Genomic DNA, 22,786 nt, shown 5'->3' on the forward strand with positions numbered 1-22,786 from the left:
ACGAACAATTGGCCATGATAAAATTGTAGATATGGTGAGGGGACAAATCAGTGGACGAAATGAAATAAGAGGCAAGAGAAGTAAAGATGGCCACACGTTACCCTGCAAGCTGTATAACATCACGAAAAATGTAACCACAGTAGCTGAAAAAACCAAAAGAGTTTAAAAATAGAGGGAAAACAGTTATCCAGAAAAACAGCAAAGAAAACTCTTCCAAAATCTTGCCCAAAATAAGTGATAAAAACGTTAGAGTAATAGGCAATACTAAAACACAAAAACAATGTGATAAAAAAGTGAATATAGCAAGCAAGAATTATCCTACAAAACAAAAATGTGATGAAAAAGTGATTGTAGCAAGGAAGAGTTATCCTGCAAAACAAAACTGTGACTAAAACGTGATAGTAGCAAGAAGTAATAATCATAAAAACTAAACTGTGGCGAGAAAGTAATAGTGGCAAGCAATAACAATCCTAAAAAAACAAAAAACCTGTGATAATAAAGTAATGGATGAATCCGTTCAAAACCACACTGCCACCTCTACGCTTTCCAAGTTACAGATGAAACTCTTCCAACTTCTAAACCAAAACCTTGCGTCTCCCCCATCATAAGTGCTGTTAACACCAAAATTTTAACTTTGGTTTAAGTAAACCTTTTTTTTTAACGTTTGCAATTAGCATATTATTACTATCAAAAGAATAGAACATATTTATTGTTTTTTGCATTTGTTACTATTTATTTTCAGTTTTTTTAACTATTTATTACCAATAATTTAGAATTTGTTTTGTTTTTCACTATATATTACTAAGATTAATTCTCGCGAACCGCGCGCGAATACATTAACTTTAATTTCCGCGAGCCGCAAAGCGTGCCTTTGGGGCCCCGCGCCTATATGTATATTCATAAAACATAATTTTCAATAATGCTATAAATAAATAAATAACCCACACACAACTTATTATGAAAACTGTATTGAAAATTTCTTTCGCATAAACTCAACAATCATTTAAATTCTTATCTTTAGAAAATTTACGAATAATATCATATATTTAAAGCAAAATATACACAAAATTCTCCACAGGTTTTACTGTTATTACTCTGCAATTTTATAGAATTAAATGTTACAGTCACACTATTTCTATCGACAAAATTGTTGAATGCAAAATAATCTGGGTGTTTCCAAAACTATCCAAAAATTCACAGTTTTTCTTTCTTGAAAAATACATTACAGTCCAGTGTTCACCTTTGTTGTTAGACATGGCGGTATTGACTATATAGAGGGATGGTAATAATTTTACGTATTGAGGTAACTTGCCAGCCGCTAAGACCCCGAAATAAATTCCTGCTGGTATTGGTGTCATTTTCCATTAACAGGGCTAACTGCGATGTATCCATTACCTCGAATAGTCAAAGATGACGCATCGGTTTTTATCAATTTTGATTAAGTTCTGAAATTCCGAGTAGTACAAAACATTGAGAGTTGTGGTTAAAGAGTTTTCAAACATTAATTCCAATCGCGCACTACAGTTCCTTATCAAGTGAAAATGTTCGGCTGAAATGAACAGGTCAGCGGTTAGGTCAAATGCAAACAAAAAATTTCCGGCGGCGTATTCTTCTCTTTTTATCGAGTTTCCTTCGTCGATATTCCATTGACCAGTTTGAAAAAATAAATTCTATGAGAGCAGTTGCTCTCTTAGATAAGACTTCATATAAGGAGGGTTTTTTGTTTGGATGTAACTTTTTTCGTATTATGTTTACTGTTTTGAAAATATTCCACGGATCTACAATCCAGGACCTAAATATGTCGTGAAAATTTCAAATAGATCCATTAATTAGTTTACTTTATAAAAAATAAAGTTGCTAGGGGTGGTTTTCATTTCCATAAAATGATTCAGTCATTTTGGCAAAAAAGGGAAAGTATCCCATAGGAATAACATGAGAAATGTTTGCTGTGATAGCCAAAGTTTCTCGACCATTTTTTGAAGACTATTTGTTCGTTAGGTCTGAAAACGGTTTTAAATGAAAGGCCGAACATTAAACTGCCTTTTGAAGTTTCATTAAAAACAATTAAGTTGAAGTTTTGTTTTTCTTAATTTTAATTACATACTCTAAATTGCGTTGTTTACCCTGAAACTGTGGAACATACGTCTTTTTAGTGGTATGGGTTAGGTAGTCGTTTCACCCCAATTATAGCGCCTTTATAGACGATTATACTAGGTTAGCGATCGAGGGTGATTGAACTAGTTTAGCGATCAAGGGTAATTGAGTTAGGTTAGCGATCAAGGGTGATTGAACTAAGTTAGCGATCAAGGGTAATTGAACTGGGTTAGCGATCAAAGGTGATTGAACTGGGTTAGCGATGAAGGTTAATTGAATTAGGTTAGCGATCAAGGTTATTTGAATTAGGTTAGCGATCAAGGTTGATTGAACTAGGTTAGCGATCAAGGGCGATTGAACTAGGTTAGCGATCAAGGGCGATTGAACTAGGTTAGCGATCAAGGGCGATTGAACTAGGTTAGCGATCAAGGGTAATTGAACTGGGTTAGCGATCAAGGGTGATTGAACTGGGTTAGCGATCAAGGGTGATTGAACTAGGTTAGCGATCAAAGGTAATTGAACTAGGTTAGCGATCCAGGGTAATTGAACTAGGTTAGCGATCAAGGGTGATTGAACTAGGTTAGCGATCAAGGGTAATTGAACTAGGTTAGCGATCAAGGGTAATTGAACTAGGTTACGATGAAGGGCAGTTGAACTAGGTTAACGATGAAGGGCAGTTGAACTAGGTTAGCGATTGATATCAACGTAAGATTCGTAGTTTCCGGGGACAACGAACGTTAACGTAGTGTTTTCATCTACGTTGGACACTGTATTGTATTTAAGCTATTCTCTTTCAAGAATACACCGAATAAGAGTGTGAGAGGGACGTCGAAAAGATTCAACACTCGATTAGTACATCTTCCTGAATTGGGGTGAACAAGTGACACTATATTTTCGTAAATATGTTAGAGTGCTTTGAAAACGATCTTCTCATCTTCTTGGTAACGACTGAACTGATGAGTTTACACCTTTTACGTTTCCCTTCCAGTCGTGGTGCCATGTGTTTTTAATGAGGGAACACCACTCGCGACGTAGGTGGCGACCTTAGCACTAGTTTTTAAAAGTTTCTTCCCCAGAAAAACTGCTCCTTTTTAAAAAAGCGGAATGGCTCGTCTGAATGCTGATGCCTGAATATTTCCTAAACCATAACCACGTTGAACCGGTAATCCTTGATAAAAAAGGCATTGAACCTTAACCAACTTGAGATTTGTAGTATTTTCATAGTCTGGTATATATTTTGAACCAAACTCAACCTGGATTAAGAAATACCTATCATAGTCCAACCCGTTCTAGGTTTTTGCATGCATCATATGTGCTGATCAATATCTTACTCTGAAATGATCGAAACGAACCCGGTGTACTTTTACTTATATAGTGACATCCAGGTTATCCGAGGTCTGAAATGTAACGTGACATGTACTTTGCCACGTTCAAAATGAACTGGTTCACCCAGTTCACTCATAATACATATTTCAATTGATTGAAATGAGTTACTGGCGACTGGAATGTAATGCGGTTGAATAAAATCTTTTTCCACTGTTTCACCATCTTTCCACTGAACACTCACAATTCGCAAGAGTGGGGCGTCAACATCGGTTTTCAGCTACGTCCGAGTATAGGAATAAAGAATGTAATCCTATATCCAAATCAACTATATATACACTTTACTCAGTTAGTGTAATGTCTTTACTAATATCTCTGGTAAAACCGAGAATAACGGCTAAGATCCCTGGAATCGTAACAGAATAATTACTTGTTACAGTTACTGCCACCTTACGTCTATGTTTAATATTTTGAAACTCTACAGGTATATCCATCGCACTCGAATAGTTCGATATACCCTTACTCATCGATTCCATTTCAGAACTAATCACATCTAGAAGATCAGGTACAGAGTCGTAATATCCTTTCGGTAACAAAATGTGTGATGAAAGATTACGTTCCGATTGAATCTCGGCATTACCACTCAATGATATGAAACAGTCTTCCCTACCACTCAATGATATGAAACAGTCTTCCCTAATGTTATTCCAGGTTCTAGGATAATTTATCTCCGCCAACCCAACTTCGTATGGTCCACTTAATTTAAAAATTTCGGGTAAATATGTTCGGAACCGGCTAACAGTGTTGTTAGGTAAATATACCATCGAAGAGTCTTACGGTAATGTAATGTAGAAACTCATAGTAGGACTATTTCTTGAACCCATCTATAAAACGATGATGGGTAACCTTTCCAGCGAACTAGTTTTTCAATAGTGCCGTCTGACTTACGTCTTTTCCTTAGTACCTTTTATATTTTGAAATGACAATTGTTAATGTCTTTACCAATTCCCTGTATTTCCTCACCATAGAAAATTCCTGTAATGGGCTCTGAATTTAAGTCATTGAGTTTATATACCGGGGGAGACCGTAGTAGCCTAGCCACAACCCGAAATAATTCTGTCCAATTGCGTAGGTAACCCTTTTCGAGAGTCTTCTTGGTTTTACTAATTCGAACAGTATCTCCAATTTCCAATGTATACGAAGAAGGTGGAGAAAAGTCAATATCCCCGTATAGATTTTTCCAAACTTGTTTCGAATTACCAAACCTAACCTCTACTGGTTTACACTTTATTGATCTATGGTAACTGTTATTATAAGCGTGAATAATTTTCTTTTGAATGTCATTATATTTTAGGGTATTTTTCGGTGAAATAGCGGTGCATGCGTTCTTTCAAAGTACGATTAAATCGTTCGACTACTGCAGCCTTAGTTTCCGAATGGGTGGCGAAGAAGTCTATACCCAGACGTTTAAGATATCATTTTGTATCACTGTATCACAGAGCATACGAATTCATTCCCATGATCACTTTGCACCCTTTTTGGTTTCCGTCCGGATTCCAGAATAATATCAAAGGCTCTAACCATTGTTTTACACTTCTTGTCTTTAACCGCAACAGCGAATGCATATTTACTAAATACATCGATGCAACACAAGATGTATCGATATCCTCGATTGAAACTACATATGTTTTGCATGTCCACCAGGTCTACTTGCCATTGTTCGTCTATTCCATAGACTATAGTGCAATTTCTCTTGAAACGTCGTCTAACATTCTTGTGTAGGGTATATGTATCTTGATTTTTGAGGAAATCCAAACATTTTTAAAATTCACTTTAAGACCTTTCGCCCGTGCCGCTCTATAAAGGTTACGGGGTCCCCGTTATGATCCTGACTCGCTTATAATGAAGTAGAAGTTTTTAAACTCATCCATAGTTTGTACAGTTGGTTAGCATATATAAATTCTCCGACAGAAATATCGAAACTTCAAATATAAGTATTAAGATAATGATCAGAACGGCTGTTAGTAATTTAGGAGATATAAAAACGATTGTGTTACACCAGCTATAGCTAACAACTCAATAGAACCTTCTTCCATGGTGAAGTTAGGTGAAATAATGATTAAAACCAGTTACACCAATCTTTATGGATTTCAAAATTTAAAGTAAAATCCAGTTTTTAAAACCCTCACCAGTCATATTTTCATGTACAGTTTCATATCCGGTAACATTCTTATAATCATCGGTTTCAACTCCACTGTTGTATGTGTTATAATTTTTTTTACGACCCTCGGATTTTATCCTATGACGTTCCTTTTTACGTTTAACAGGGACAGTTTCGGAAATATTTTTATTTTTAGAAATCACACGTTGTCTGTCTTTCTATAGCGAATGCGGAACATTTTCGTTATGTGAATATTCATAAAACTGAACCGAACATATCACCGGTTTTAACTTCCTGGAACCCTGCGAGGAATATGTTAGGAGATCTATAATATGAGATCCAGCTTTGATAGATAAGCTCGCCTTGATCAGTAAACCTTATGACAGGTGATTGTTCGATCCACTTATAAAACTTCCTTTAAAATATATGAGGGGACACTTGTTGTTTATGATTGTAAATCTTTATTTTTTCCGAATCACTTAAATTTCGCTTCGTTATCACATCTATTGGATCACTCTGAAGTTCTAACGTAGTATCCACATTGATTGGTGACTCCATTGACTTGTTTGGGTTTGATTGCAACCTATTTAGAACCTCTTCGGGAACTAGAATCATCTTCCTGGCCATCACTTAATAGCTTTACTAATAGCAGCACCCGCCACTGAACTTAATATTGACAGAATCGGTGCAAGCAAAATTGGTAAACAGCCTCCTTTTTCGTTTAGAATTTTTCTTCGTTTTGAGGTTGTTAGTTTACATGAAACTTTTCGTAAAGCTGAACTATGTTTCCTCAGTCGTGTCTTCTCCTCCTCTGATACTTTAACATTACCACGCAATATATTTATACAACATTCCTCTAAAGCTTTTATTTCGTCTTTAGTGGTGTATTTAATGTCGGATTTTCTCTGACTTGGGTTACACGTGGACAGAATCTTTAAGAAATTTACATATTCACACAATCTAGATGGAGGAACCATACTGAAGATTTATAGGCTTTTACAGATGCACATCGACTTGGATACAAGTGAAACGAGCAAGTCTTTATGTTTTTGCAGACTATTGATGATAATTTTGGACAACCAAGATCTTCGATATTGATAACCTCAGTATTTAAATATTTTGTTAAAAACTGAGTTTTTTCTAAACCTTTCGTATATAACACTGATGATTTAGTCAATATTTCTTCTACAATCGGTTTTTGTTGAAGAAATTCGTGATCGCCCTCAGACCAAGGCAGATCGCAAATGTTTCTAGTTAACCACGAGCATTGCTTTTAATATACTACTCTTATCATGTTATCTTCTCTATCTCTGATAGTTTAAAGTTTTGTTATTTACATGGAATCTATAGATATGATTTATCATTTTGGTAAATATATCGCCGGTTGTTCTCCGGGTAAAATTCCCGGTCGTAATCTACAATTATCGGATGTATAAGGTTTAAGATCTATAAATAGATAACCATAGGGTTTGTCCACGGCCAGCCTGAACGCGTCTGTGACGTACTTACTATTTCGCTGTGATAATTGTTTTGCAAGTTGCTAAATTGCTGATTGATCACGAGTTGATTTGAATATAACGAGGTAATGTGCATTTAAATTCATGGTTCTAATTTCTTTTCCGGGGTAATAGAGGTTTGCATTAAAATTATGACCAAAGTATTTCTGTGGTGAGAACCTCTAATTAAGAGGTTAGTAACATCTTTATTATTCGCTATCTCGCATAATAAATCGTCCAATATGACAAAGTTTTTTAGATTGGGATGAAGGGTTGTAACATCTAAAAGGCCTTTGTGAAACTCTACGAATGATGTATGTTGTAGTACACGGTTAAATAAATCTGGTTGATATTCGGAATAACACCAATTAATTCTTTCGGGTGGTGGGAACAAACAGATATTATGCTTAATTAAATTAGATGTAAATACTGACTTCCCCGATTGAGTCGCCCCTGCAATAATTCCATTGAATGGGTGATGTAGGCGTAAATATACGGACATGATTAAATAATCAACTGCTATGTTCAGATCTAAATTGACGAATGATGTTACTCGGCTTTTGCTTTCATTTATAATAATTGTTTCGAGGTACAAATAATAATTGTTAACATTTGCTTGCAAAATTCAGAACCAAGAAAAGTACTATTAAAAATACACTATGAATATTTATGGTTTTCACTGCGTCTGTGTAATTGTCCTCGACACGTGATGACAAATTATGGAATAGACACTCGTGTTGGAGTTGAGATGGATGATCAATCATACATCCCTTGCAAGATTTTCTAATTATTTCCTGCAGTTGGGTTACGAACTTAACGATGTTTTATTTTATAACATCATAAACACGTTTAGCTTCATTCAGGTATACGATAAAATGATCGTACTGTTCCACCAGGGCTTTCCAAATATAACCTCAGATTAATAACCCCTGGATATGAAAGGCAAGAAAAACCGTGCGTTTTCAAATAGTATCGCCATGTGGCGCCATCAGACGGAAAAACGTAAAACTTTGTCACCCCATGCATACGACGCAGTTTGAATTGTACTGTTGTACCGGCAAGGCCTAGTAAAAGTAAACGGTTTTTTTGTGTCTCCGAAGACCCTCAATGCTTTTTTGTCATTTGATTTAGCAAATTTATAGTTTAATCTAACTTTGACATAAATAAAAAACCGAAAACCAACCTAATTTAGTGACCAAAACCTCCGGACCAGGTTATGGGATGAGAAGAGAAAAAGAAACGGGAACCGCGGATAAAAAGTAGCCGAGGCTTAAAAAATCATGAGGTAGCAAACGCGGTCACACGCTTACTGAGTCTGTTTGGGGTAACCTTTTTCCAAGTTTTCACTATAGGGGCGCTAGAGATGCCGATGCCCTATTCAAGTATGCCTCCCTATTTCCTTTCATATCCAGGGGGATATTAATCTGAGACATAACCGTTCGCGTTAAATCCTTTATTAGTGGGGATGTATGTTCCGAAGCTTTTTCCAGATCCTTGGGTCATTTCCCTGATGTCTAACACACCTTGTTCTTGGTATATTGTCATATCAACACGAATATTTGTTGAAACTTCTATGAACCGCGGCTGGGCTGGGATAGTTCCACTTTCCATGAAAATTGTAATTTCTTCTCGTCTATCCCATATTTTTTTAAATTCTGACTCCGTCAGGATAATACTTGATGTACCATCAGAAAACCCAAGTCTAATTTTACAGTCCGGGGTAACAGTAATTGATTTTCGTTGTGAGAGAAAGAATACATTGGATCCCATCCTACAATAGAACAATAACCAAAATATACATTATTTTAAAGATTTCCCACAAAACATTTAGACTATTCTGAAAGAACAAAAAGATATTGGTACTTACATTTTGCTTCTCTTGATGATAATCTTCGATGTCTTTTCTGTTAAAATGTAGGAGCAGAATGATCTTTCTGTTTCTTGAAGAGGATATTAGTTCAATTTTATCAGTAGAAATGATAATATACACAGAGCACACTAAACTAGAATTTCCCAATTTTTCTTGGGAAAGACAATGTTTACAAATGACTGTACTGATATAAAGCGATAGTTTACCCTATCTTCATATGGTATCGTGTTTATGATAGAGCTACCATATCTCACATTAACATCTTTCATATTTCCAGTCGTTAAGACGAAAGATGAGAAAATAATTCATTCCATCAAAACTGAAAGAGAATTGAGGGGGCGAGCACGTTATTAATGACCGAGAAATGGCTTCACTTTAGAATACGAGGAAAAAATAGTTCAACTTTAATAAAAATGTGCTGTTATAAAAATATTTTAAACTGAACCACGTGGTCATCTTTAACTCTGAACAAACATGGATGCAGAATTATTTATTTTACTATGAACAAATATAAACAAAAAATCGGGGTTGGACCCTTGCCAGAAATTAAATCATCAGGGTCGATCCAAGATGGAGTCAGGGTGGATCGAAGATGGATCCAGGGTGGATCGGGGGTGGATCCAGGGGGCATCTACTTGTGCCAAGTATGGCCAAATGCCACTACTAACACAGTTTCTATCGCAGATCCATTTATTCTGACAGGGAAGATAAATACAGTTCTGTGTCTACTGCAAAAGTCAGTAATCCGACAAACCCATTAACGGAGATACGGAAAAGTTCCCGCGTCTGCCAGGCTAAAAAACTTTTATTCTTGCCAATATTGTCATCGCAACAGATAACTTCACTAGCCCAATCTTCAAAATATCTGAGGCCCTTAAACATAGACTGAATTGGGGCAGAATCAATTGAATCGGCTCGCTTGTGGCATAATAATCCCTCTTCAAAAATTTCGTTGCAAGATTTTAGATAGAAAAAACATTCCATTACAGCATCTCCGTCTTCAGGCTTATCTTCAAACTTCGGATTGGCATAATTCTACAATTCTCCAAGAACTGGACGCTGCTGCATTATATAAGCAGGTGTCATATATAACTTTGTCCACGAATCTCTATCTATATGCGACTGTAGTACACCTTTAACTACGAGCATCTTCGCGTTTCTTCAAATCAACAATATGAACCCAGTCGAAATGAGTTCCGTTTCTAACAAAGTACCTGGTTCCTTTGGCTGTTGAATGTTCTAGCGCACTAAATAGATTCTTCATTTCATGACTGGGACAAACTATCCAATAAACCCATAATGAAGGATTAAAGGGATTTCTAAATTTAACATTGATGGAGAAATCTGTTTTCAACTCGTGTGTTTGGAACTTTTGCACACCCAGACTTTGCCCTAATGCAGCTATGTTGTTGCTTCCGCCATCACATACAAGTCCAATTCAGTGGTGTAGCTACAGGGGAGCAGAGCCCGCTACTGCAGGCAGGCCCGTGGCTCTTGGGGCCCTTTCGACATTTTCTTTATACATTATGGTTCGAATTTTTTACCTGACACTGTCAGAGCTAGAAGGCCCACAACGAGCTTCATAAACTAAAAAGTCAAAAATTGGGCCAAAATGCGTAATAGCCGTACAGAAAAACGACACGTTGAAGCGTGGGAATAAAGTAAATAAACGAAATTCCAATCAGTAGATTGCAGATATCTTGTTCCTGCCACGTGACCTGTGAGTTGAGACGTAGACTAATACTTACAGCCTAGTCAGCTACAGTGGGTGAATACTGTCTGCTTAATGCTTATGATGCCCCAAATTCACCATTAACCTGGCAAAACTACCACTCTAGTGATGTCAATGGTTAGTGGAAGAATACATTGCTAGGGCCCCAGAGGTCCTAATATTCCTATAATTTCCCAAATCGTCTTATATTTTTGGGATTTCAAAGAAATATTTTATATTTCCAGCTGTATGACATTTTAAACGCAGAATTGGTGAGATTGCATTTTGTCAGAGCAAAATATCTCGGAGCTCCCTTCGCTCGCTCAGGAATTTTTTATATACAATTATCACTTAATTGAATTTATACGATTTGTTTTATGGTTTTTATATGAAACGATAACAATTACTTTACATTCTGAGCTCCGCTCCAAAATAACACAATTGAATTTCACCTTAGACCTTTCATTTAAATATCTAAGCTCACAGATTGAGGTCGACAGACCATTAAAATATATTTGATTATAAAAAGAATGAGGAAAATCTGTCACCTCTGAAAAGCATCTCTTCCTAACTGACCCTCTCAAATAACTTGATTTGGTCATTTTCATTAACTTTTAGGTCCCTTTTGCTTACAATTTTTTAATTATTAGTCTTTTTTCAAAGTAAATCTAAATGTGAGTTTGTGTGAGCCCTTCAGTATTTCATTAGATCAAGGTGCGATGTAACACAATTTAAAGAATCTGACGTTTTCAATAAAATATTATTATCCACACTCTAAATCTAATCATTTATGAGTACTATATAATCCTGTAATTTGATGAATCTGGTCCTATATAATGGTATAATTTTGCGAAGGGTATTCTATTTTTCGTATTAACAAATCTCGGAATGAGTATTCGCCCTGCATTGCTGTTAAGGGGAGTGAGCCATGTATGTGCGAGAAATCTTAGTAGAGAGCAGCGATAAGGCTCATTTACTATGAAATGTGAAAGGGAAAAGTACTACTAATATTGAACGTTCGTGATGCTACCCATACTTTTTGAACGCTCAACACTCGAGAAGGAGCCCTAACTGTCGGGCTGCGGGCGGGCCCAACAAAGGTCGTTACGCCACTGGTCCAATTGTGGTAAGAACAACAGTGTGAAATGCCCACATCACTCACTGAAGGGTAGACGTTATCGAGGCGTTGGAAACTGGTTTGGATGAAGGACCAATTATGTCAAAGTTCGTGCAAATACATCTCCACAAATATTGAAGGGCGTATTCCCCTTCTAAAAAGTGAAGAAATCGTTATAGGCTCACGGTTAGAGGCGAGAGAAAGCAAATATTCCTACACTTTATTTCATGTAAAGCCCACATCACTCTCTGAAGGGTAGACGGTATCGAGGCGTTCGAAACTGGTTTGGATGTCATAAAGTAAGTAAGTCACCTCATCGCTTATGACTGATCCGGATACCGAAATCTACAAACTACCGCCCTTAATTGTTATCCTCGTCCTTTCAAATACAACCCCGCTGTTTAATCTGTTGAGTCAGCTAGTATATCAGAAAATAGAAGATTATACAGTCGGCACCAAAATCTTTAGCCCTAATTTTCGAGCCCATGTGTTGTTGCACGGAGAACTATTTCCGCTCAGAGATAATTTTTAAGAAGCCGGTGGACGCAATTGCTGGCATTTCTGGCAGCAACTTTCCAAGATGGTGGCGAAAGCTGACGCTCTAGAGCAGGATATTTTTTATTAAATTTTTCGGATTGTAAACATTGTCTGCAAATCCAAATAAATTTGGAAATGGCTCGTGCCAACATCAGTAATTACCCCACTCCCTGAATTATCCAAACAGGTTTAATAATTTGTTTTCTTAATTTTTTTCTATTGTTATCTGATTATCAAAACACCTGCAGCACAAATCCTTCTTGAACGTCGTTTAAGTTTTTGGTCTCGGGAATGGAAAATACCCTAAATTACTTCTATTAAGCCTGAGTTTCATATAATTTTCCCTATTCTAACACAAAACCACTCCCATTGTTTTTAAACCATCATGACACGAGTAGAATAGGTTAATTGAATGTATAGTTATAAATAGAAATTTAAAAGTAAATCAAAGAAAAACATTTACTTAGTTCTTTGATATATAACCGAGATTTTAAGACTCGATTTTAGGCGCCATTTCTACCGGAAATAGGATCATACTGATGGGACTATGAATCAAAATTACTATTCGGCATATCGAAAATTCAAGGACTATTGTGGTAATAATATTAGCAACATAAATCATCAACTGCATTTTCGTCTGCTACCAACCAAACTATTGGCTTCCTACCTTACGATTTGCGATTTATTTTATAGATTGCGGATGCCTCTTCGACATATTACCTGCCATATCCAGAAGCTCCTCAACTAGTTCACCTACCAACTCCCGCTCAGTATGGAGATCATTATACAATTACGACCTTCAACGCTCTCAACAACCACGATGATGAACGTTTATTGATACAAGGCTTCGATTCAACTACTTGGCTAATTACGATCCTGTTAATCGTGGCAGTGGCTTTCGTATCACATCTTGAAGAAAACCTCAAAACAATGGTCTGTTCTCAGTTGACAGCCTTTTATGAAAATCTGTGGGAACTCACCTGTTGTTTCTTCGAAAACTGTTAAGTACTGCATTGAACATTCCACCCTCTAATTGCCGGTTGGCACAGCTCCTCGAGTTAAGTCAGAATGTTGAATTTTAACCAAGTTCAAATCTTTACAGTTCCAACGAACTTCGACAAGCGGTCAGTCGTTTTAAGATGTTCCTGGTTATTCTTCTCTTTTGCTTTCTTAAAATTGTATTCCTCCGCACTCAAGAGCGAAATGACAATTGACAAATCGGTATTCGTGGATAATATCGACGACCTTCTACAGAATCCTCGACTAAGACCCATAGTACAAGAACACTATGCGGTTGGCGTGGCAATTAGAGTAATAAATATTTATTTTAGCTATTTAAATTCTTTTTGTTATGGGCATGGCTATGGGCATGGTTACGGTATCGCTAACACAATAACCGTGACGTCACGCTTTACACCGGACGTATATGTCCGTGTCTGTCTGGCGGGAACCGTGTTCGCAGTTAGCGAATCAGAGCAAAGGTGTTCTCAAGATCAAATATATATCGCACTAAATCATGTCATATCCACTGACAGCTTAGTTAGTCGTCCATTTCACAGAGACACCACCATGTATCCTTATTGGCACCAATCTGTACTTAGCGGCTTCATACAACAGCATCTTCTGGTCTTTGACTATACCACATATAGTATCGTTGGGGATAAGATACACGCGGCGATCAGTAGCCTCGCATGGCGAGGCTTCCTCCAAACGTTACACAGAATGTGCTTTTTACTATCAGGTTTTTGGAATAAGCCGCTTTATATACACCAATTTTCAAACAATCGCAAATAAAGCACACGCTAGATGTCGAACATCCAAAATAGCAAAGTTTCAATTGATGTTAAGACTAAAGTTTCTTAAAAAGATTTAACTACAAATAATTTAAAAAAAGGATGAAAATAATATTTATTATATTTATTAAGTTGTTGAAGAAAAACCTCTTTTAACTGAAAGTTCCCTAATCGGACGAGTAATGAAGATTTTAAGTAGTGATAAAATGTTCATTTTAGCACTTCAACGGGTGCAACGGCTAATATGTGAAACCTTTATAACCTTTTCTATAACATTAGAATATTTCATTATTTCACTTTTAACATCAATGCAGAACCACTTAACGTCGATAAATAGCAAAAATCACACACTTAACACCTTAAATAGGAAGTCTTAAAAGCCTATTTGTTTCTCATTGATGTTGTCAAGAATAAAACAAATGCGAAGATTTCTCGCCTTGCAAAAAGAATGGAGAAAAACGGAATTTTCCTAAAAGATTTTAAAGAGCAAACAAGACTTTTCGCCAGTGGAGTTGGAGCATTGATCATAGGCGACTACATTATGTTTGATTTTCTCTTGGACCAAATAGATGAAATAGAAAAATTTAACAGGAAAGTTTACATTGGGAAAGAGAATGTTTTACCAACAATCGGTTATGCCCTATTCAACAAAGGACTTCCTTTGATTGTTCGTGAACGAATGAATTACTTGTGAGTTAAAAATAAACTTGCATACTAGAGCCAATAGTTTACAGTTAAATTTACTCGAAAAATTCCTCAAAGGAGGTGTTGCATACTTTTTTAAAGATAATGGTTGCGGTGTAGTCCTGGATTAGCTTAACAATTTCCTGCTTAAAATAACGAGCGGAACATATATATGTACGCGATCGTTTGAAATTTTAATCAAAATCAACCTTTTTAATCGATTCTTATTTCAAGTCTAAAAAGAGTTTACAAATGCGACAGATTCTAATATCATTTTATAATAACAGAATTATTCTCTATTTCAAATATCAAACGTTTCCATCATATTATGCGAAATAGGGGCTTAAATATCCAGAAAAGTCAATTCCTATTTTGCGGTGACCTCGTTCCTATTGTTCCGTTCTATTGTTAATTTTATTTTAAAAAAATTAATAAAGTGGCTCAAACCAGGGATAGATTTAATTTTAGAAGTAGGAATGGAGAACAGAGTAACTTGGGTGCGCATCAAAGTCCCGGACCCCATTCCGCGGTACGGGGTGGGGAATGAAAGAAGAGGCAGGTCATAGCGACAGAGGCAAAAAGGAATTTCGTATTTTTCGCCGTCCCCGTCAGCAACGTCATCAAAACATAGTTTAAGTGAGCAGCCAATAAGACAATTTAAACTTTTCGTTTCGTGTTGGAGGGAGGAGCTCCATACTGGTCTATAAGTCTCAATGAAGTAATTACTAACCGTTCTCCATTCCTACTTCTAAAATTAAATCTATCCCTGCTCAAACTTTATTTCGGGAAACATTGAAAATCTCAATTCATAAAACTATCAAGGGTGCATGAACCATTTTCATATTGTTTCAGAATTTTACTGTTTGACGAGACGAGACAATCCGAACCGAGGAAAAGACGTGATGCTTTGAGATTTAGAAAAATACTGCTTTTAGGAAAGTCTTCTCTTCAGGAGGTTGGACCGCTGTCCGTTCAATTTCTTGCCAACGTTTTTGGGATCATTGCATGGGGACTTCCTTTGTCATTGCTGGTGTTGTTTTGCGAAATTATCGTTAACGCAATTTACTTGTCGAAGCAGAAGAAAACAATCCCACGCCTTTTCGTACGTCGATAAAAGTTGCACCGGTTTTTCTTTTTAAATATTCTTGTCAGATCCTGGCTCAACGCCATTAAACAATTTATGGACCTCGATAATATAATGCACAATGAATTTGACGAATGTTTTCAGAAAAATATCTCATGAACCTTTTCTCATTGTAAATCGCAGTTATATAATTTATCAACGTAAGTATTTAATCATATATTGTACAGTAATTTTTCCCTGTTCTACATGCAGTATCCACGTAAACATAATGGAAATGACCTCTAAGTACCTATGTCTGCCTACACTCCATTTCACCCCAAAACCTGCAGCCGTATTCAGCTGAAAACTCACTAATACGACCACGCCCCCTCGGCGTATTAGTGGGTCACATGATATCCTGGCAATGTTAATCCAACGGCAATGATTGGAGACCTGCTCTAGTCGCCGCCAGGCGCCGCACGAGGTGGTGCGAAGTGCGCATGCGCAGTACTCAAGATTAGTGTTGACGATAATGTAATTTTTTCCTAAACCCGTCACGTGTTGTGCACTTAGACGAACACTGATAACAAGGAAGATGTTATTGGTGGATTTTGTAAACCTCTCTTCAGCAACGGCAGTGCCAACAGCGGGGAGGTTAAGAGCACCATACGCCGGAATATGACGAATTTGGAGGTAAAATATATGAGAAATGGTGCCGTTGGCCTCTCCGTCGTGGCAACATCTCCACAAGCGTCTGCTCTTAACATTCTCATATTAGTGAGTCGTGAGTTCGTTTAAGCACGTGGTTTAAGCGCGGTTAATCGGATTTTGGTAATAAAATAAAATTGAAACAAATTCATAATAACAACGAATGCTTTTTATTGAATTATATCCCTTTAAAGTCAACTTAAATTGTACAACTCGTGTAATGACATTACTATGGGTTACCACTACAGTATGGCTACTAAGGGCTTGCTTTGTGCAAAGGAACAAAAGCTCGAGGCAGATAGAACTATTTTATGAACCTTGATCAGAAACGACGTATAATGAGAATAACAATATTTAATTCGCAACAACATTCTCCGGTAAGCACAGATGCGATCAAACTCGGGGAACTGATATATTAAATAGTGTAACGCCACTGAACCCCTTCACATCGTCACGTTTCAACAAATGAGGAAGGGTCATAGAGTGCCATGGTTTGTGATGACAGCGGTTATGTTCGTAAGCCGAACTCGATGAAGTGTGGTCCGTGGCGAAACAGATACAAGTAGAAGCATTGCATGGCCAAACTGTGCAATTGCTACTCTGTCGAGAAACATTTATCAGCCAAACACAAGTACATATACACATGTCAAAAGCATGTCCGTAAGATAAGTGTAGTTACCTTCTTTGCGTCCTCTGCTGACACCAGTTATGGACATACGTTGAATATGTCGCTAATTGCGTTACTACAATGGGAAGCTAAAATATATTTTTTGAAGAAGGCGTGAAATGTGTTGGTTTCTTGTTATTACAATGTCTAACCATAATGAGAGCGTCATACCGATTTGTCTCAGGAGTAGCAGTACACGCCATGTGTGGCACTTAGCGTCACCCGAGAAACACCACTTGGAGGTGGCCACACGTTGTTTCCCATGGGGAGTTTTGTTGATGCAGGTCCCCTTGCCTATTGCAGTCGCTGATTGAGTCGGGGAGTTTTGATGACGCAGGTCCCTTTGACTACTGCGGTCGCAATCGAGTCGGGGAGTTCTGATGGCAGGCCCCCTTTCCTACTGCACACCTCAATGCCTACAAAATATAGGTGTCAGTATCTTACAAACACATCCATGTAATTAGACGTAGATAAAGCTTCACGTTGAAACACACCTTCCTGTTAAAATGAATTATAACTGGTTTTCGCAGATGTTTATGAGGTGTTGCCGGACACGATAACCAGCCGCTGCAGCCTGCCCATTCGCAGGGGCATCATCGTCGACCTGCATTTCGACAACTGCGTCATTCTCGACAGCACCATCTTCTACGAAAGAGGTACATATTGTTGTACTGATGAGCAGTATGCAAAGATGGTAACAAGCAATCTCACATACCATTATCCTCAGGCAAGGGTATCTTATTCGCCAAACACATGTTGTGAAGAATGCAACAAGCTGTTATAATGCGGCACACTTTGTCCGGATGGTAGCATAGTTTGCCTCCTGAGCCATCAAGGCAACGAAACCATGACTTGACGACGCCGTTAAGGCGCTCGATGACGTTTCGTCCTACATAAACAAACATAAATTTCACAGAAAAAACTATTACCGGCCACACAAGGAAATAATGCACAACCTACCACGAATATGCCGGGTGTTAAATTCAACCTCTGCCTGAGTTTGTGGGCGGTATACTGGCACCATGAGCCACGGTTGTAAGGGATAGCCTCCATCACCAAGAAGGTAACCATAGGGCATGTCCCCTTCCACAAATGCCTCAAACAGCCTGCTATTTCGCCAGATGAATGAGTCATAAACGCTACCAGGCCACCGAGCCGCCACATTCATGATGCGCAATTCGTTGTCACTGACCTATTGTAAACGAAACATTTTAATTCAAACGGATTTGTTATGAATAAAGCAAAATGTCTCACAAGTTGAACGTTAATGGAGAATGTCCCCTTTCTGTTCCTGTACGCATTACTGTTTGGTGAAGGGCCTTTGATTGGAACATGCTCCAATAACGTTTGGTAAGCTGCAGGTGGCCATAAAAGACGCCTATGATCGTAACAATTACAATTAATAAAAGTTCCTTTGGAAGCTAATATCTGAGTAAATTCATACCTTCATAGACCTTACTGACGCCTCATCTGTTGGAAACGATATCAAATCACTTTTGAAATTAATTATTGCATTTGTGACCCGTTCAATGCTACGACTGACTGACGCCTGACTCATGCCGTGTTCGTAGTTGCTGGCCAGAGCGTGCTGAAAGGTCCCCGAGCCATAAAACAGCAGTGTTACGAGCACTTCATCCTCCACCCCAATAACATCCACACCACGGTCATGGTCTTTTTCCAATTGCGGCCTAAGAGCTAGGCATAAGGCGCGCACACTTAAAATATCCAAACGATACTGTGAAAGAAATAACTCCTCTGGTAACAAGAACGCATTACGCCTCTGTCGGAGATATTGCTCGTCATCGAAAACGACAGCAATCGCTATGTCGTTAGCTATCTGCGCCATAATTAATCCTCTTAACTGATATTGAAGAGTGTACTTTTAATATGTATATGCGACAATAAATAAATCTTACTGTTCCCGCTGTAAACTTAATGTAATATGCTTCCCAGAGCTTAGATGAAACCTATAGCGCCACAAGCGTCAAATTTTCACTGTTTTCAAACTTCCCGCCATTTTGGGTGCTGCTATCCTCACCGCTTGTGGCGCTGCGATTGCTCAAGGTTGAGTTCAAAACTTCAAATATCCCGCCATTTATGGTGCTGTTCTACTCTCCGTTTGTGGCGCTAGTGAGCCTAATATGATAGCCGGATATCACGTGACCCACTAATACGCCGAGGGGGCGTGGTCGTATTAGTGAGTTTTCAGCTGAATACGGCTGCAGCACCCTTACAACAGAATTAGTAAAATATAGACCTAAAATAGACAAACTAAAAAATACAGGGGTAGTTTACGAAATTAAATGTAAATGTAATGAAAAATACGAAGGCCAAACAAAAAGACGGTTAGGAAAAAGACGAACAGAACATAAAAATTGTGTAAAAAATGAAATAGAAAATAACGGATTAGCAATACATATTAACAAGTTGGGAAAACCAAAATATTACCTCTCCGAGTCAAGACGACTACTTACAAACTTATTTACCCAGATATGGAAATGTTTCTTAAGTTAAAATTTATGAAATATTAAAGCAGTATACAAAGCATAGCAAATTTACTGTAAATCAGACGACATTTTACATCCAATAATGATATACTTGTACACATTAAAATCATACGATGGGGGAAAACCGGGAAATGAAGAGATAAAACTTTGGAGGGATATTACCTTTACGTGTTTGTAAAGGCCCAATTTTCTACTCCTCAACTGTATGCCCTCTATGTTCAAAGCCATATTCACAACAGGGTTGGCATGTAAACACTATCCTCTCGTTTCACCTCAACGATTTTCTTAGTTTAACAACATGACTTAACGTTACATAACACCAAAGCTTATTTGTGGCTACACACACTGAAAGTAAATGCGTACCATAAAAAGCATGAAAACACGAAGCTATTATCCGATTACGATCAGACCTTTCACTGGTCTGGGCTGCGTTCAGTAGAGCTCACCAAAAAAGACAGCGGATTTTGGAAATGTTTACCGGTGAGCTCTGTCGTCATAGCTTTTCTCCGGTCATCGGCGTTATATAAATGACGCTAGCGCAATAAAGCGTGCAAGGTACCAAGGCTTAACAAAAATTGTATGATAACATATTTATAGAGATAGATAACAACTTTTATAATTAAAATTAGAAAATAACATATCTCTTAAAATTCTCGCGTGATCAACTGGTTTCACGCCAATTAAATAGCTATAGTCCCATAAAGCTATTTGTATTAATTCCTCCATGGTTTTTTCGCCAAGCTGAGAACTACGCGTCTTACGTCACGTTATCCAAAAAGCCGACTATTTTTTTAAGACCGCGCTAGCTCAGCGCTAAGAACCGTGACGTCAAAATTCAAAAACAAAATCCCGTTATGTAGGACACTGCTAGCAGCGCTGGGCTCTGCTGAACGCGGCCCAGATTTCCACCATGATTATAAAATCTAAGCCTAATTATTTAAAAGTGTATTTAACTTTCGGCTCACTCTGAACCGTTAATGTCTCTGCATACAGAAACGTAAACCAAACCCAAACGTTTACTTGTTGGTTCACTAGGCCTATTGACAAATAAAAGTTTATTTGACCAACATAGCAGCGTTGATCTTGTATTCACTGTGACTTTAGAAAGGATTATGCTATAAACAGATGTAGTATAGCTTAAGTAATATATAAACATCCATTTTAAAAAATAATATTAAAAAAAATCTTTGGAATATCAAAATGAAACGGAGCTTTAAAGCTACAAAAGTACTAAATGCATCATAATTACGAAAAATATTTCCACATATTCATTTTATATTATGGAAAACGGGAATATTAAGGTTCTGAAGGATTTCTTTACACATCAAAACAAAACGAACTATTAACGCAGCAAACTAGTGTTACAACGGACGGACACATATAGACAAACACATAGACTGCTGTTTTACCCTTTCCGTATTAATTTTGAGTGGAGAGACATGATTATCTTAAATATTAAAATAAATATAATTAATATTAAATATTTTCTTCGATAGTTGTTCGCCTTATTGAGCGTTACATCGTTTTGAAAAAGAACAATTAAACATTCTTGAGAGACTTGACTAATATTGGCGTTTGAAATGAAGCATACGCCGGTTGCTTCGCCTTCATCAAATAGGTAGTATATAAGGGTTTCGAATCGCAGCTATGGATAAGAACAGCGCAGTTGCGTGAACCTTTGGTGGAAGCCCCACCATTGGGAGGCCGGACGTTTCTCGTAACCCTGGCCGATCGCCGCGTATGTCTTAACCTTAAGGAGTAGAAACCAGGTGTACAGACTGGTGTCCATGTGGGATGGACAAAAACAAAGGCCAGAAGATGGTGGTGTTAGAAGCCAGGTGTACAGACTGGTGTCCATGTGGGATGGACAAAAACAAAGACCAGAAGATGGTGGTGTTAGAAGCCAGGTGTACAGACTAGTGTCCATGTGGGATGGACAAAAACAAAGACCAGAAGATGGTGGTGTTAGATGCCAGGTGTACAAACTGGTGTCCATGTGGGATGGACAAAAACAAAGAGCAGAAAATGATGGTGATAGAAGCCAGTAAGTACAGACTGGTGTCTATGTGGAATGGACAAAGACCACAAAATGGTGGTTTGAAGCCAATAAGTACAGATTGGTATTCATAATTCATGTAGAATAGACAATTGACTAGTCAGATGAAGTAATAGTGGCCAGTTGATTTGTGGATAGATTCAAGTTTTGAAATTTCCGGGAAATGTGAATACGGTTCGGAAATAGCGAACACATTTGCTTCAATTCGGAAACTGCGAACACGGTCCCCTGGGGTGTAAGTCAATAACAACAGACAGACACACCCACACACACGTACGGGCACACGATTGACACTTGGGGACCGGTAAGGAGTGATTGACATCTGAGGACCCAATTAACTATAGTTCATTAACAAGTTGGGAAAACCAAAATATTACCTCTCCGTGTCGAGAAGATTATATAAACTTAAGTATCCAATGAAAACGTCGACCTTTTTGCCCTCATCCTTTCCCGCGCTTTGCGCTTCCGCATTTCATCCTTACTCTCAACATTATCTTCCTCCATTTTACATACAAAAATCAAATACTCACAAAAAGAAGCGGCAAAAACCTGCTGGCTCTTTACAACCACTTAATTTGACTTAATATCCAATTTCCAACAACAATAATATACCGGTAGTTTAATTGACAACCTACTAGCATCGAAATTCTCATTAAGAATGGATCCCGCGGATAAAAAAGGCCAATTTTCAACTAGGTGGGCGTTATCTCATTAGATTTGAAAAATATCATTTGTCTCTTTTACCAATGCCTAACCGTTTGGATTTTTTTAAAGCAATCTTAGCATCAAAAAATAAATGTTTTATATTCTTATTAAGAATAAAACAAGAGGATAAAAAAGGTCTGTCCTCTCGTATTTTTTAAGCTTTTATCATGATTACTCTATACAACAGTAACAAGGAGTATAAACCCATTAGTGGAAGCAGTATTTTTTTTCGAAACAATTTCGCTTATGTTTATCCTCTCTAGACTTCGCTAAAAACGTATTACTCCTACGTAA

General features: G+C 37.6%; 1 protein-coding gene and 2 long non-coding RNA genes across 7 annotated transcripts; 1 reads left to right on the forward strand and 2 right to left on the reverse strand.

The window, feature by feature from the left end:
* Positions 1-17,030: 17,030 nt before the first annotated feature.
* On the reverse strand, positions 17,031-17,514 carry LOC149640008 (uncharacterized). The gene is made up of 3 exons (XR_016372351.1): positions 17,396-17,514; positions 17,237-17,313; positions 17,031-17,157 (listed from the first exon to the last, which is right to left on the reverse strand). It is a non-coding gene; the product is annotated as an uncharacterized LOC149640008 (long non-coding RNA).
* Positions 17,515-17,534: 20 nt separating this feature from the next.
* LOC149640009 (uncharacterized) lies at positions 17,535-19,144 on the forward strand. Of its 5 annotated transcripts, XR_016372348.1 has the most exons (5): positions 17,535-17,655; positions 17,755-17,880; positions 17,952-18,287; positions 18,346-18,574; positions 18,677-19,144. It is a non-coding gene; the product is annotated as an uncharacterized LOC149640009 (long non-coding RNA). The 5 variants fall into 5 exon arrangements; XR_016372346.1 differs by having other exon boundaries at positions 17,952-18,574; XR_016372349.1 differs by lacking the exon at positions 18,346-18,574.
* Positions 18,003-18,388, reverse strand: LOC149640010 (uncharacterized). The gene is made up of 2 exons (XM_089850790.1): positions 18,185-18,388; positions 18,003-18,113 (listed from the first exon to the last, which is right to left on the reverse strand). The coding sequence occupies exons 1-2, from the start codon at positions 18,386-18,388 to the stop codon at positions 18,003-18,005; spliced, it is 315 nt and encodes a 104-aa protein (XP_089706916.1).
* Positions 19,145-22,786: the final 3,642 nt, after the last annotated feature.

Source organism: Phalangium opilio, unplaced genomic scaffold, assembly GCF_054372755.1.
Source record: "Phalangium opilio isolate 3A_F unplaced genomic scaffold, DU_Popi_V2 ptg000094l_1, whole genome shotgun sequence".
NCBI lineage: Eukaryota > Metazoa > Arthropoda > Arachnida > Opiliones > Phalangiidae > Phalangium > Phalangium opilio.

Coding starts and splice junctions, on each gene's coding strand:
- LOC149640010 (XM_089850790.1), bottom strand. CDS start 18,388: ATGTGGCGGCTCGGTGGCCTGGTAGCGTTTATGACTCATTCATCTGGC. Junction 18,114..18,184: donor TAACACCCGGCATATTCGTG/GTAGGTTGTGCA, acceptor TTGTTTATGTAG/GACGAAACGTCATCGAGCGC.